Below are 13,950 nucleotides of genomic sequence, written 5' to 3' on the forward strand. Positions count from 1 at the left end.
GTTGATCGAGCGGCAACCTAATTCTTGTTCACTTAGTCTCCTTCATTCTCTAATGAAGAGTGAAGGCGAAACTATCCCGAAGGGAAGTTTCTATGGTGATAACAGACACTAAAGATGACTAGTTCATGCTGAACTGCTTGTTCCCAAAACAGGTTACACTAGAGAGATCAAAGATCGAACCAGGAACATAGGCTCTTGTATCGCATCTGAACTCTGGGGAGTAAAATCCGTAGCGTTCCTCTTATTCCTTCATCCTGCCCAGTGAAACCCAAGAAGTAGAGGGAAAAAAGAGAGGAGGATGACTGTTCTTGCCAGCTCTTCTCAGAACAAGCAGGAGCAGGCGATGACACATGCAACTATCAACTTACGATAATGATATTAATCAAGGACTTAGAAAAATGCATTCACTTAAGCAAAAAAAAAAAAAAAAAAAAAAAAAAAAAAAAAAAACAAAAAAAAAAAAAAAAAAAAAAAAAAAAAAAAACTTCTTGAAGGGAGCAGAGGTGTTCACCCACCAAACGGTGCATTCTCTTCCTACAAGTGGTTTGTTTGTGGGAATGCCAGAGTCGAGTAGAATTGACTGTGCCAAAGTTGGCGTAAACTTGCCGCTTCTCGCCAAGCACCTGGCTTCGTGATTAAAACTTCCTGAAGAGGACTACATAGAGAACTTCTTCCTGGACTCTTGTGATGTCCTGTTCAAGTGGTAGCTAACGAAAAATCTTCTAGTGTTGATGAAGATGAACGAGGAGACTGTGGCATCAGGGGTCCAACAGGCAATGCCAAACTACCAACAGCTGGTGCCAGGTGAGGCATGGAAAACACCGAGCGAGCTGAAGCAAGGGAGTGGACGCCTCAGATGGTGCAGAGCACCTGGACCGGGACTGGTGCTTGACAAAAAACGCCCGATAAGAGAGATTTGAGCACCTCGACGTCAATACCTGGCGCTCATTGTGAGAGTAGGTACTATTCTGACAAGTGTCTAGGACATAAGTATTTGAGAAAGCTCATAGTACGTATATATCATCGCAGGAGCAGAATTCTAATACACTTCTTCAGAGGACGAAAAGTCGGAATCTCCACCTTTAAGAGCATTGTGAAGGCAAGTGAGTTACACCTGGCTGCGGAGACCTGGGAGAGGACTGGCTATTGGAAGCAAGCGGTCGCTTACGATGCATCCAACCTCTAGGCGCTAGCAAAGGGCATTCAATATTAATACTAATTAAGATAAGTAACCATTCTTCAATCCAATGATTACTGAGCACCAGTCACTAGATGCCTTTCCAGCAGCATTCAGTCGAAGCCTAAAAACGCATAAGTTCGACCAAGGGGGAAAAAACCCCATCGGACTCTCTTCCGTCAAATCAGCTGAAATGAGTCGAAAATCGACAGTCGGATCAGCTGAGTCACGAGTCAAACATCGACTGTGAGGAGTCGGACAAGCATGACTGCAAGGGAACAAGGCTTCATCAACTGAAAAAGAACTTTTCAGAGGCCGAGATCTCAAAGAATCATGCCATCGACGCGATCTATGTAGTGACAAACCGCTGGAATAGGACGACAACTGTGCATTAAAAGATACGCCTTTCCAGCGGCGTTTGGTCGAGACTTATAAACATAAGACAAGTTCGACTGAAGGGGAAAAAATCTCCTCGTACACATCCATCAAGATGCCTTTTCAATAGCTGTCTGCCAATACCTGGGAACTACTGGGGGCAAACCCTTCAACTATCAGTAAGTCTCCTCCTCAGCATGGAGGAGCAGGGCAGTGACTAAGTCTAGGAGATCTGAGGGGCCAGATAGTCACCTCCTCTAACACACATCCAGAAAGACACCTATCCAGCAGATGTATGTCGATACCTGGGACCAACAATAGGTTCGAGTGAGGAAGCAACTACAGTGGTCCCCCCGTATTCGCGGGGGATGCGTACCAGACCCCCCCGTGAATAGTTAAAACCCACAAATGTTTGGAACCCCTATAAAAACGCTAAAAACAGCCTATTTTGTTAGTTAAAACTCAAGAAAAACCACTAAAATTTTCATACTTGGTTTTTTTTATAGTTTTATCACAACAAGTGCCTTTTATGATGAAATTGATAAAAAAAGCCAGGAATTTGTGTATATTTCTAATAGAAAAATACCGCGAATGCGCAAATTTTCCGCGAATAATGCGGGGAAACGTTCCCGAGAGAAATCCGCGAATGTGTGAGTCCCCAAATCCGGAGAACGCGAATGCAGGGGGCCCACAGTATACCCGTAGGTAACCCCCCCCCCCGACCTCCCTTGGACCTCCAGTACAGGTATTCTCCTACTTACGATAGGGTTAGGTTCCGAAAAACTCATCGTGTGTCGAAAACATAGTATCTCGAATATAGCTTAGCCTACACTAGGGTAATCAGTACCACCTTTACATATAGGGTAGCGTACCTTACACTACACAGTATACTTATAAATATACAGGCCGCCCGCGGTTAACGGCGCAATCACTCAACGGCGAATCGGTTTTACGGCGGTTGTCAAAAATATTCATTAAAAAAATAAGGCATTTTAAAGGTATCTTTACGGCACAATTTTCAGTTAACAGCGCCGCTAGCGCCGTTGTCTAACGAGTTCATACATTTGTAGAAATGCCGTTCAGACCATAAAGGTTATGCAAATTATATTAACAAATTTTATGGAGTTATTACGTAGGTATTAGGGTAAAATATATGCCTCTGACGCTGTTCTATGCCAAAAATATCGAGTTACATAAGTGCAAATTTAGCTATGGATGTGTCGATTTATAAATGTTCATGCTTTTGTTTAAAATGTGTATGAAAATGTATTACGTGGAAGGTATTTTTATTTCTGTATAGAAATATGATACAAAGGCAGCTTTTGAAACTGCCCTTCACGTTATCAAATACGATGTTTTTTCATGTTCTTTCTTGTGAGCCGCCGCCTGCCGCTCTTCCGAAAATATCGATTTTAAAAAAAGTGCAAATTAGCGATCGATGTGTCGATTTTATAGATGATTATGCTTTTATGTTTAAATGTGTATGAAAATGTAATACGAATAGGGTATTTTTATTTCTGTGCAGAAATATGATAAAAAGGCAGCTTTTGAAACTGCCCTTCAAGTTATCGACTACGATGTTTTCTCAAGTTCGTTCTTATATGCCGCCGTCTGCCGCTCTTCCGAAAATATAGTTAAAAAGAGTCCAAATTTAGTGATCGATGTGTCGATTTTTTAAATGTTTATGCTTTTATGTTTAAAATGTGTATGAAAATATATTACGTAAAGGTATTTTCATTTTTGTACAGAAATAAGATACAAATTAAGGCAGCCTTTGTAACTACGCTCCATGTTGTCAGGGGATGTTTTTTCATGTTCATTCTTGTCCGCCAGTTCCGAAAAATGCATTGTGTTATTTTATTAATTATGCATCTTTTCCATAAATCCTTTAAAAATTTATACATTATTTCACTGTATCCAACAATATTGTATGAATTCTCATATTATTGAATTTTAAAATACTACGGCAAATTTAAGCCAGTATTCCGCGGAGCGGCCAATGTTGTGGTTTGAAATCAGCTGATGAATACGAGTTTGTTTCACCATAACGCAATTCTGAGCAAATGCTCTTTCTTCTAGTTAGCATAAACTAATATCTATATATACTTGACTTATATGAGACAGTTATTTTTCCTTATACAGAGTGTTTTAGGTGGAAATGTTTATTGAATATGTCTCGTTGTGAATGTGAACTACTTTTTTTTCGTTAACAGTTTACGCTGGCGGCATGTTTATTGCATAAAAAAATATGTGATTCCGTTTGCAATTATCCTTTATATCATCGTAATACGAACTTTACGTTATTTATCTTATATCGGCGTGAAACCAACAGTAAAATGTGTTCTTTCAAGCACAGTAGTTTTGATTAAAATGATTTTATCCCAATTTTATCTACAGTTGTGTTTGATGGCAGACATTTACTGCAGTTTTATCCTTGTTGCCGATGTACGATAATAGTCATTAGCAGCTTGAACAGTTTTCTCAGCTTCAGTTATAACTAGGTTTAAATTTAACAGTATATTTCCTGATTGATCTTTAATCTATATTGATCTCTGATCTATAGCGAAAAAAGTTATTACATTAAGATATCTCAGTTCTATTCTATACATAACGCCATTTATAACAAATACGGCAATGTTGTACTGTAGTACGATGATTGAAATACAAGCCAAACAGATGTTATCCAGTTCGGTTGTACTTAGAAAAAAAAAAAAAAAGTAGTTTCTCGTTCGGTTGTTCATGGCTGTACACGTTCACGCAACGAGTATAACGTTAAAACCATACTTTCATCATTCTCTTTTGCTGTTATTGAAATTATGTAACTAGAAGATGGATAAAGTTAGGCCATTGTAATTTGATCTCTCATAAAATCGGACTATCGTAAGACTAATGATCGTAACCTGAACACTACAGCTACCTGTACACTGTATAAACTTTATTATATCTTTACATACTCTAGACACCCACATGTACTGTACAGTAAATTCTATAGTACTATACTGCATAAATATAATTTTACTTATTGCGCCGTTGTGGGATTACGGCGCCTTTGACTGGTCTAGAGTTTCGAAAGAAGGTGTGCGGTGGCCGTAGGCTTTAAAATCGCTCAGCGTCAAAAATCGCTTGGCGTCAGTGGCCAGGAATGGAACCCCTGCTGCTAACCGAGGGCCACCTGTACGGCATAATAATTATTAATTTCAGCTAATCCTCTAGATTCAAAGCATATTGGCTCATGATAATTCAGTACTAAGAGAAACTGAATAACATTAACAAGTTAGCCTAGCGTATATGATGATAGATACCATGGTATATCAAACTCAGATTCGGACCGATATCAGCACAATTAGGCGATACCTATCAGGCTGCTGATGCCTACATATAATTATGGAATAAAAACATAAATATGCATCTTTTTCGTAAATCTTTTACAAATCATCCATTACTCTATCCTATTATACTTATGTATTCTCATATTACATATTGTATCATAAAATACTAACAAAGCAGTCAATGTTTTGGTTTGGAAATCAGCTGATGGCGTATACAAGTTTATTTTGTCGTATTTAATTCAATTCAGAGCAAATTGTTTTGCTTCTAGTTAGCATAAAAGAATATTTAGATTCTTTACTTATATGAGACAAGGTCATCTTTTCGTTATGTGTTAATTTTAAGTCGAAATATGAATTTAATGTGTCTCGTTGGGAAGCAAATTATTATTTCGTTAACAGATTGCTTTGTGGGCATGTTTATTGTGTAAGGAAAATTATGTGATTCCGTTTGCTATTTTCACTTGATTTCTTCGTAGTACGAGCTTTACTGTTAAATTAATTATCTTTTAACCGTGTGAAAACAGCAGTAAACTGTATTCTTTCAAGACCTAAAGTTTTTAATAAAATTATTCTCTCTCAACTCTATCTACGGTTGTGTTTGATCGGATAAGTTTACGGGAGTTTTCTCTTTGTTATCGATGCACAATAATAGTCATCAGCAGCTCGAAAAGTATTTATTGCTTCTGCTACAACTTTGTTTAAAATTAACAGTTTGTTTCCTTGCTGATATTTGACCTATAGCGAACAAAGTTATTACCTAAAAACATATCAGTCCTATTATACATAATGTCATAAATGACATAAGCGCGGTAATTGTTTACTATCGTACGATGGTTGAAATACAAGCCAAATGGATGTTATCCAATTCGGTTGTACTTACTAGAAGATGGGATAAAGTTAGGCTATTGTAATTTGGTCTGTATCTCTTGCTGACTGGTTGTACGCTGCTGGGCTGCACCTGTTACGAGTAAAATTTACAAATATTTCAAAATATTGTCCTATCAGTATTAATTAATCACATCGTAAAATTGGATTATCATAACATGAACACTACCTGTATGTCTTCTCCCCAGCGTGCGGGAGTGGGACAGTGACCTTTGTCTAGGAGAATTGAGGGACAAGTAGCCGCCTCGTCCACTGCATAACACGTCACTGTTACATTGATAAATTCATGGAAATTGAAATAAAATGCTGGCAAAGGCATGGAAAGGAAAAGAAGCGATGGAGCCAGGCAAATGACTAGATAGGAGGGGTAACAGGAAAGAACTGGCATTAGGTTTGGGAGGCTAAGAGAGTCAGTAGGCGACAGACAGGAGGCAAGAGGCAAAATGCCGGAGCCTCTGGTAATCTCGGTTACTGATCACTTTTATGAAAATAAACGATCACTAACTATACATACTTTATATGTCACTATAGGGAATTCTGGCATTTAGGCCTGAAAACCTTCATAATGTATGAATAACAATAGCATTTCATATACTCAGACATGTAGCATTTGAAAATAATGTAAATGTATGCATTTCTAGAAAAAAATAATGATAATTTCCTATTAACAAGTAATTTCTCATTTAAGTATCAAAGCCAATTAGAACTTAGTAATGCAAAAACACTGATTTTATTCTCCAATTCGAGATAATTAAATGAATAAAAGAAATCATTTACAAATACATATATGAAATAGCATTTCAGGCATTCAGATGTATGCATTTCTAAACAACAACCTTCTAAAAAAACCAATATATTTATATCACCAAGTAGTTTTCATATTACAGTCTCAAAGTAAATTCAACTCAAATATAATAAAAGAATTTTTACGAATAGCCAATTACTCAAAAAGAAATCATCATTATAAGAATGATCAGGAACTGAAAGTAATAAAAATCGGTAGCTGATTACATGCCCTGCTAATTAACTCGAGGGCATGTGCTCCAGTCGGTCAAGCGAGATAGAGACTAGTAGTTAAGTAAAACATTCACAATAGCTAGACACAAGGAAAATATCTCCATACGCCGAGGCCATGTACGCCTTTTCTCCCAAAGCCACCTGTAGCCAAACATTAACACCATTTTCGCCTTACTACTTTTCAACCTCCACACTTTCAATCTCTGCAATGGGAAGTGATGAGTACTGCAGGCACAGTAAACCATACATAATGTGTTGACCTAATGCAAACGTTTGGCCTAAATGAATGTTTTAACATTCATAAATTACTTTAATGTAACTATATTTACCAGTGGTTTGCAACTATAATAACCTATGGCTGGTATACAAAATCCCAAAATACGGTACAGGCGGCCCTTGGTTAGCGGCAGGGGTTCCGTTCCTGGCCACCGACGCCAAGCGATTTTTGACGCTGAACGATTTTAAAGCCTACGGCCACCGCACACCTTCTTTCGAAACTCTAGACCAGTCAAAGGCGCCGTAATCCCACAACGGCGCAATAAGTAAAATTATATTTATGCAGTATAGTACTATAGAACTTACTGTACAGTACATGTGGGTGTCTAGAGTATGTAAAGATATAATAAAGTTTATACAGTGTACAGGTAGCTGTAGTGTTCAGGTTACGATCATTAGTCTTACGATAGTCCGATTTTATGAGAGATCAAATTACAATGGCCTAACTTTATCCATCTTCTTGTTACACAAGTTCAATAACAGCAAAAGAGAATGATGAAAGTATGGTTTTAACGTTATACATGTTGCGTGAACGTGTACAGCCATGAACAACTGAACGAGAAACGACTTTTTTTTTTCTAAGTACAACCGAACTGGATAACATCTGTTTGGCTTGTATTTCAATCATCGCACTACAGTACAACATTACCGTATTTGTTATAAATGGCGTTATGTATAGAATAGAACTGAGATATCTTAATGTAATAACTTTTTTTGCTATAGATCAGAGATCAATATAGATTAAAGATCAATCGGGAAATATACTGTTAAATTTAAACCTAGTTATAACTGAAGTTGAGAAAACTGTTCAAGCTGCTAATGACTATTATCGTACATCGGCAACAAGGATAAAACTGCAGTAAACGTCTGCCATCAAACACAACTGTAGATAAAATTGGGATAAAATCATTTTAATCAAAACTACTGTGCTTGAAAGAACACATTTTACTGTTGGTTTCACGCCGATATAAGATAAATAACGTAAAGTTCACATTACGATGATATAAAGGATTATTGCGAACGGAATCACGTAATTTTTTACACAATAAACATGCCGCCAACGTAATATGTTAACGAAAAAAAAGTAGTTCACATTCACAACGAGACATATTCAATAAATATTTCCACCTAAAAACACGCTGTATAAGGAAAAATAACTTTGTCTCATATAAGTCAAGTATATAGATATTCATTTATGCTAACTAGAAACAAAAGCATTCGCTCAGAATTGCGTTATGGTGAAACAAACTCGTATTCATCAGCTGATTTCGAACCACAACATTGGCCGCTCCGCGGAATACTGGCTTAAATTTGCCGTAGTATTTTAAAATACAATAATATGAGAATACATACAATATTCTTGGATACAGTGAAATAATGTATAACTTTTTAAATGATTTGTGGAAAAGATGCATAATTAACCCTCTTACGCCGACTGGACGTATTTTACGTCGACATTTTTTGTCTCCCGTGTGCCGACTGGACGTATTTTACGTCGACTTACAAAAGTTTTTTTAAAATTCGCGGAAAAATACTTATAGGCCTACCAGCCTAAAACTTTTGAATCACGCGCCTTGGGGGATGCTGGGAGTTCACGGATCAAGGTGTTGTTTTGTTTACAATCGTTACGCAGGCGCGCAAGCGCGAATTTCTTTCTTGCCGCACTAAAAAGTATCTGTGACACATCTCGGAAATTATTTCGTCACTTTGACATAATTTTTTTACCATTGTAAATTAGCCGTTACATGAAGTATTATATATGAAAATGTGCGCATTTTTATGGAGAATACAACAATAAAATACTCATGATTGTAGTTTTTATCAGTTTTGAGATATTTTCATATAGATAACGATAATTGCCAAAATTTCAACCTTCGGTCAACTTTGACTCTACCGAAATGGTCGAAAAACGCAATTGTAAGCTAAAACTCTTATATTTTAGTAATATTCAATCCTTTACCTTAATTTTGCAAGTAATCGGAAGTCTCTAGCACAATATTTCGATTTATGGTGAATTTATGAAAAAACTTTTTCCTTACGTCCGCGCGGTAACTCTTCCGAAAAAAATCATACATGCAATTGTGGTAATGTTTGCACCATTTTAAAATTAGCCGTTATATAAAGTTTTATATATGGAAATGTGCGCAATTTTATGCACAATACAACTAAAAACTACCCATGGTTGTTGCTTTTATCAGTTTTGAGATATTTTTATATAAATAACGATAATTGCCAAAATTTCAACCTTCGGTCAACTTTGACTCTACCGAAATGGTCGAAAAACGCAATTGTAAGCTAAAACGCTTACATTCTAGTAATATTCAAGCATTTACCTTCATTTTGCAACAAATTGGAAGTCTCTAGCACAATATTTCGATTTATGATGGAATTTATTGCAAAAAAAAATAACATTTCTTTACGTTCCGTGAGGTAACTCTTCCGAAAAAATCATACGTGCGATTGTGGTAATGTTTGCACCATTTTAAATTAGCCGTTACATAAAGTTTTATATATGAAAATGTGCGCAATTTCATGGAAAATACAACAATAAAATAATTGAAGGTTGTAGCTTTTCTCATTTTTGAAATATTTGCTTATAAATCACGATAAATAGAAAAAAAACCATGTTCGGTCAACTTTGACTCTACTGAAATGGTCGAAAAACGCAATTGTAAGCTAAAACTCTTACAGTCTAGTAATATTCAGTTATTTATCTTCATCTTGAAACAAATTCGAAGTCTCTAGCAAAATATTTAGATTTATGGTGAATTTAAAAAAAAATCTTTCCTTCCCTCCGCGCGCGGATTCTCCGCCACAAATCTCCGAAATGCGTACCTCCCATTCTCGGAATATTTGCTCCGTTTCATATTAGGCATTTCATAGTGTTTTATATATGAAAATGTGCACAATTTTATGTAGAATAAAATGAAAAATATTTGAAGGTTGTAGCTTTTCTTATTTCCGAAATAATTGCATATAAAAAATATATATATATAAAAATTCGACATTCGGTCAACTTTAACTCGTCAGATATGGTCGAAAACTGCAATTGTAAGCTAATACTCTTACAGTATAGTAATATTCAATCATTTGTCTTCATTTTGAAAGAAATTGGAAGTCTCTAGGACAATATTTAGATTTATGAAGAATTTTTGAAAAAAATATTTATTACGTCCTCGGCTTTAGAAAATTCATGCATTATTTTGTGATAATATTTTCTCTGTGTTGCTTTTATCGTTTTACAATGTGTTATATACCAAAATGATCGCAATTTAGTGTACAATACAACGAAAAAAAAAGTAACTGGTTACCTTTAACCCTTTTGCGCATAGCGCGATTTGAATACAATTATATATGAAATTTTGTTTTTGCGCTATCATATATCGCATTATTTAGATTATGATAAATGATAATTTTTTTTGTCATTTTATTCTGATGGTTGCATACTAAACTTCCGCCAATGACAAAAAAAGGAGCCATAAATGAACTCTTAATCTTGAAAACTAAGCGCGCTGTGATTTTTTGAAAAAAATATTTTTTCCGCTTCCGCTCTCACTCTGAAACACCTCCTGCACACGGGAGACAATTTTTTTTTTACCGCTTCGGTGTAAGAGGGTTAATAAAATAACACAATGCATTTTTCGGAACTGGCGGACAAGAACGAACATGAAAAAACATCCCGACAACGTGGAGCGTAGTTACAAAGGCTGCCTTAATTTGTATCTTATTTCTGTACAAAAATGAAAATACCTTTACGTAATATGTTTTCATACACATTTTAAACATAAAAGCATAAACATTTAAAAAATCGACACATCGATCGCTAAATTTGGACTTTTTTTTTTTTTTTTTTTTTTTTTTTTTTTTTTTTTTTTTTTTAACTATATTTTCAGAAGAGCGGCAGACGGCAGCATACAAGAACGAACTTGATAAAACATCGTAGTCGATAACTTGAAGGGTAGTTTCAAAAGCTGCCTTTTTATCATATTTCTGCACAGAAATAAAAATACCCTATTCGTAATACATTTTCATACACATTTAAACATAAAAGCATAAACATCTATAAAATCGACACATCGATCGCTAATTTGCACTTTTTTTAAAATCGATATTTTCGGAAGAGCGGCAGGCGGCGGCTTACAAGAAAGAACATGAAAAAACATCGTATTTGATAACGTGAAGGGCAGTTTCAAAAGCTGCCTTTGTATCATATTTCTGTACAGAAATAAAAATACCTTTCACGTAATACATTTTCATACACATTTTAAACATTTCATACACATTTTAAATCAACACATCCATAGCTAAATTTACACTTATGTAACTCGATATTTTTGGCAGAGAACAGCGTCAGAGGCATATATTTTACCCTAATACCTACGTAATAACTCTCCATAAAATTTGTTAATATAATTTGCATAACCTTTATGGTCTGAACGGCATTTCTACAAATGTATGAACTCGTTAGACAACGGCGGTAGCGGCGCTGTTAACTGAAAATTGTGCCGTAAAGATACCTTTAAAATGCCTTATTTTTTTAATGAATATTTTTGACAACCGCCGTAAAACCGATTCGCCGTTGAGTGATTGCGCCGTTAACCTAATAACCTAAGGGAATGATGCAACCTTCAAGAATTACTTTTAAAGGTAATTATTAACCAGCGACTTGCACATAGCCTAATCTCAGTAAGTAAATAAATGCAAAGGTTTTGAGATACACGAATGGAATAACATTCAAGAATTATTTTAAGGTAATCATTTACCAGTATCTTGCTAATAGGTTATGGCCAGTAAACAAAATCTAAAAACAAAATTTTGGCTTATAGGAATGATGTAAAATCAAGATTACTTAAGGCAATTATTAACCAACGACTTGTGCATAGCATGACCCCAGTAGGTAACACATATGCAAAAGTATTTCGTCTAATTGTATGGTGTTACATTCATGAACTATTCCCGGAGAATACAAATATCCGGCTTCATGATAATCTGACCAACACACAAAGGACAAGACTCATCCTGCTTGAAGGCTATGAATGCCTTGCGGTGCTTGTGTAACAATACCGAAATCTAGTGATATAAATGGAAAATAAGAACAAGCTGCTGTGAGCACTTGTTGTTTAGTCAAGCACGGCAGGAAACAGAATGGGAAACAGCACTGTATACCTACACTGAGCAATTGAACTGCTACCCGCAAAATTTGAATTAGGTTGCTGTAAGTGGAAACTATAGCTATATAATTACTGGGTAAGTCTCATAAACAAAACATAAAAATAATTGAATAAAGCAAACAAACCTACTTGGAATGAAAACTTGTAAGACAAAGACTTGAATTCCTTTGAGAAGTTTGCTGCTTTCTCCCTGAGGGCTTACTTGCAATCTTAAATTCTTCAATGGACTTTCTTATTCTTGGGAGGGGAAAGATTTTGAAAGCTGTTGGTTCTTCATCTGAGCTTGGGAACACATCAGAGGGACAGCTGTCAGAAGCTGTTGTACTTGGTGACATTAAAGACCTCTGGGCTCTTGAAACAGTTTTTTTCTTTTCTCGAGATATAATTTTGCTACTGCCTACTAATTCTCTCAAAGCAGCCCGTTGTGTATTACTTTTTTTCACTCGCAAATCAGAATAGGGACCCGCAGAATAATCTTGAGAACGCAATGGTGTACTAGGAATTATAAGTTCTTGAGAAGGCTCTAAACATTCTAGGGAAAACAACCTTCGCCCTTTACTTTTTGAACTTATGCAGCTACTGGAAGGTTCTTCATCAGATAGATTTCCTTCTTGATCAGTAAGGAAGTTGTTGTTTTCCTGTGCATGAGCAAAGTTTTCATGGGTATCTAAGGATTCCACTATGCTACAAACTCCAGTGTCTGATTTTCCTTTCCAAGTGTTTACCGTAATTTTTCCTGTCAATAAATCTTGCTTTTCTTTCAATTTCACTTTCCTCAAATTTTTATGATTTGACACTTCTGAGTGTCTCTGTAAATTCAATGCATTGCTCAAGTGGATACTACTTCCACCATTCACTTTATTATGCTCCTTCCCAAGATTAGTACCAATCTTTATGTTGAAAGACTCATCACTTCCATTTTTACTTTTTACTTTGTCATTCCTATGACAGAGATTTGTCACAACAGCATTATTATTTAAGCTCAGTCTTTGTGACCTCCTTAATCTTGGAATTTGATCCAGTACTTGATCACTGTCTAAGATATGTGCAGGATTATCCACTGTTCCAGGCTCAGAATTTGTATCTGAAGATAAATGCAATTCAAACACACCAGAAATACTTCTATTATTTTTTCTACAGTTATTTTCCACCAGCTTCCCACTCCTTGCATCAGAACTTGAAGTATCAGTGGTTGAGTTCTCTTCCATGTCAATGCCTGGTAGCCTAGATGATCCTACAACTAATTCTTTGTTATGATCATAATTGCCTGAATTGATTTCATTTTCATTATCCAAACTTTCTTGCGACAGACTTTTTCTCCCCTGACGTGTTACAAATCTGAAATTAAATAATAAATTAACAAAATTTCATGAGAAATTGAACTAGTGCCATCATACAAAATTTAAAAATTTCAAGAAATACAAACCTCATACATTACCCACTACTCCAGTGTGAAGAGCAAAACTATTAGACTAAATTCTCAATCAGTAAATCTGAGAGTACACCAGTTTACCAACCACAAACAAACTCCAACCTAAATTTATGAATACTTTAATATTCCAAATTTTATCTGAGCTACCTATTTTTCAAACATTTTACAGCTGAATAGTGCCATAATCTAGTAGAATTATATCTGTAAGAGCAGAAACTTTGAAGAAACAACTCAATTTGTTAGTAATGTTTGTATCTCTTATGAAACCCCAGAAAATTACCTTGCTTC

General features: G+C 35.7%; 1 protein-coding gene across 4 annotated transcripts in view; it reads right to left on the minus strand.

Moving 5' to 3' along the window:
* Nucleotides 1-13,950, minus strand: part of LOC135218422 (uncharacterized) — a 99,862-nt gene that overhangs the window by 31,846 nt on the left and 54,066 nt on the right. For 3 of the 4 annotated variants that reach the window (XM_064254728.1, XM_064254727.1, XM_064254729.1), the window contains exon 7: nucleotides 12,360-13,568. In XM_064254728.1, coding sequence (XP_064110798.1) covers nucleotides 12,360-13,568 — 1,209 coding nt within the window. Of the gene's footprint in view, nucleotides 1-5,690; nucleotides 5,840-12,359; nucleotides 13,569-13,950 lie in introns of those variants that run through there. The other variant, XM_064254730.1, reaches the window with a different exon arrangement.

This window comes from Macrobrachium nipponense, chromosome 9 (assembly GCF_015104395.2).
Source record: "Macrobrachium nipponense isolate FS-2020 chromosome 9, ASM1510439v2, whole genome shotgun sequence".
NCBI classification, from domain to species: Eukaryota; Metazoa; Arthropoda; class Malacostraca; order Decapoda; family Palaemonidae; genus Macrobrachium; species Macrobrachium nipponense.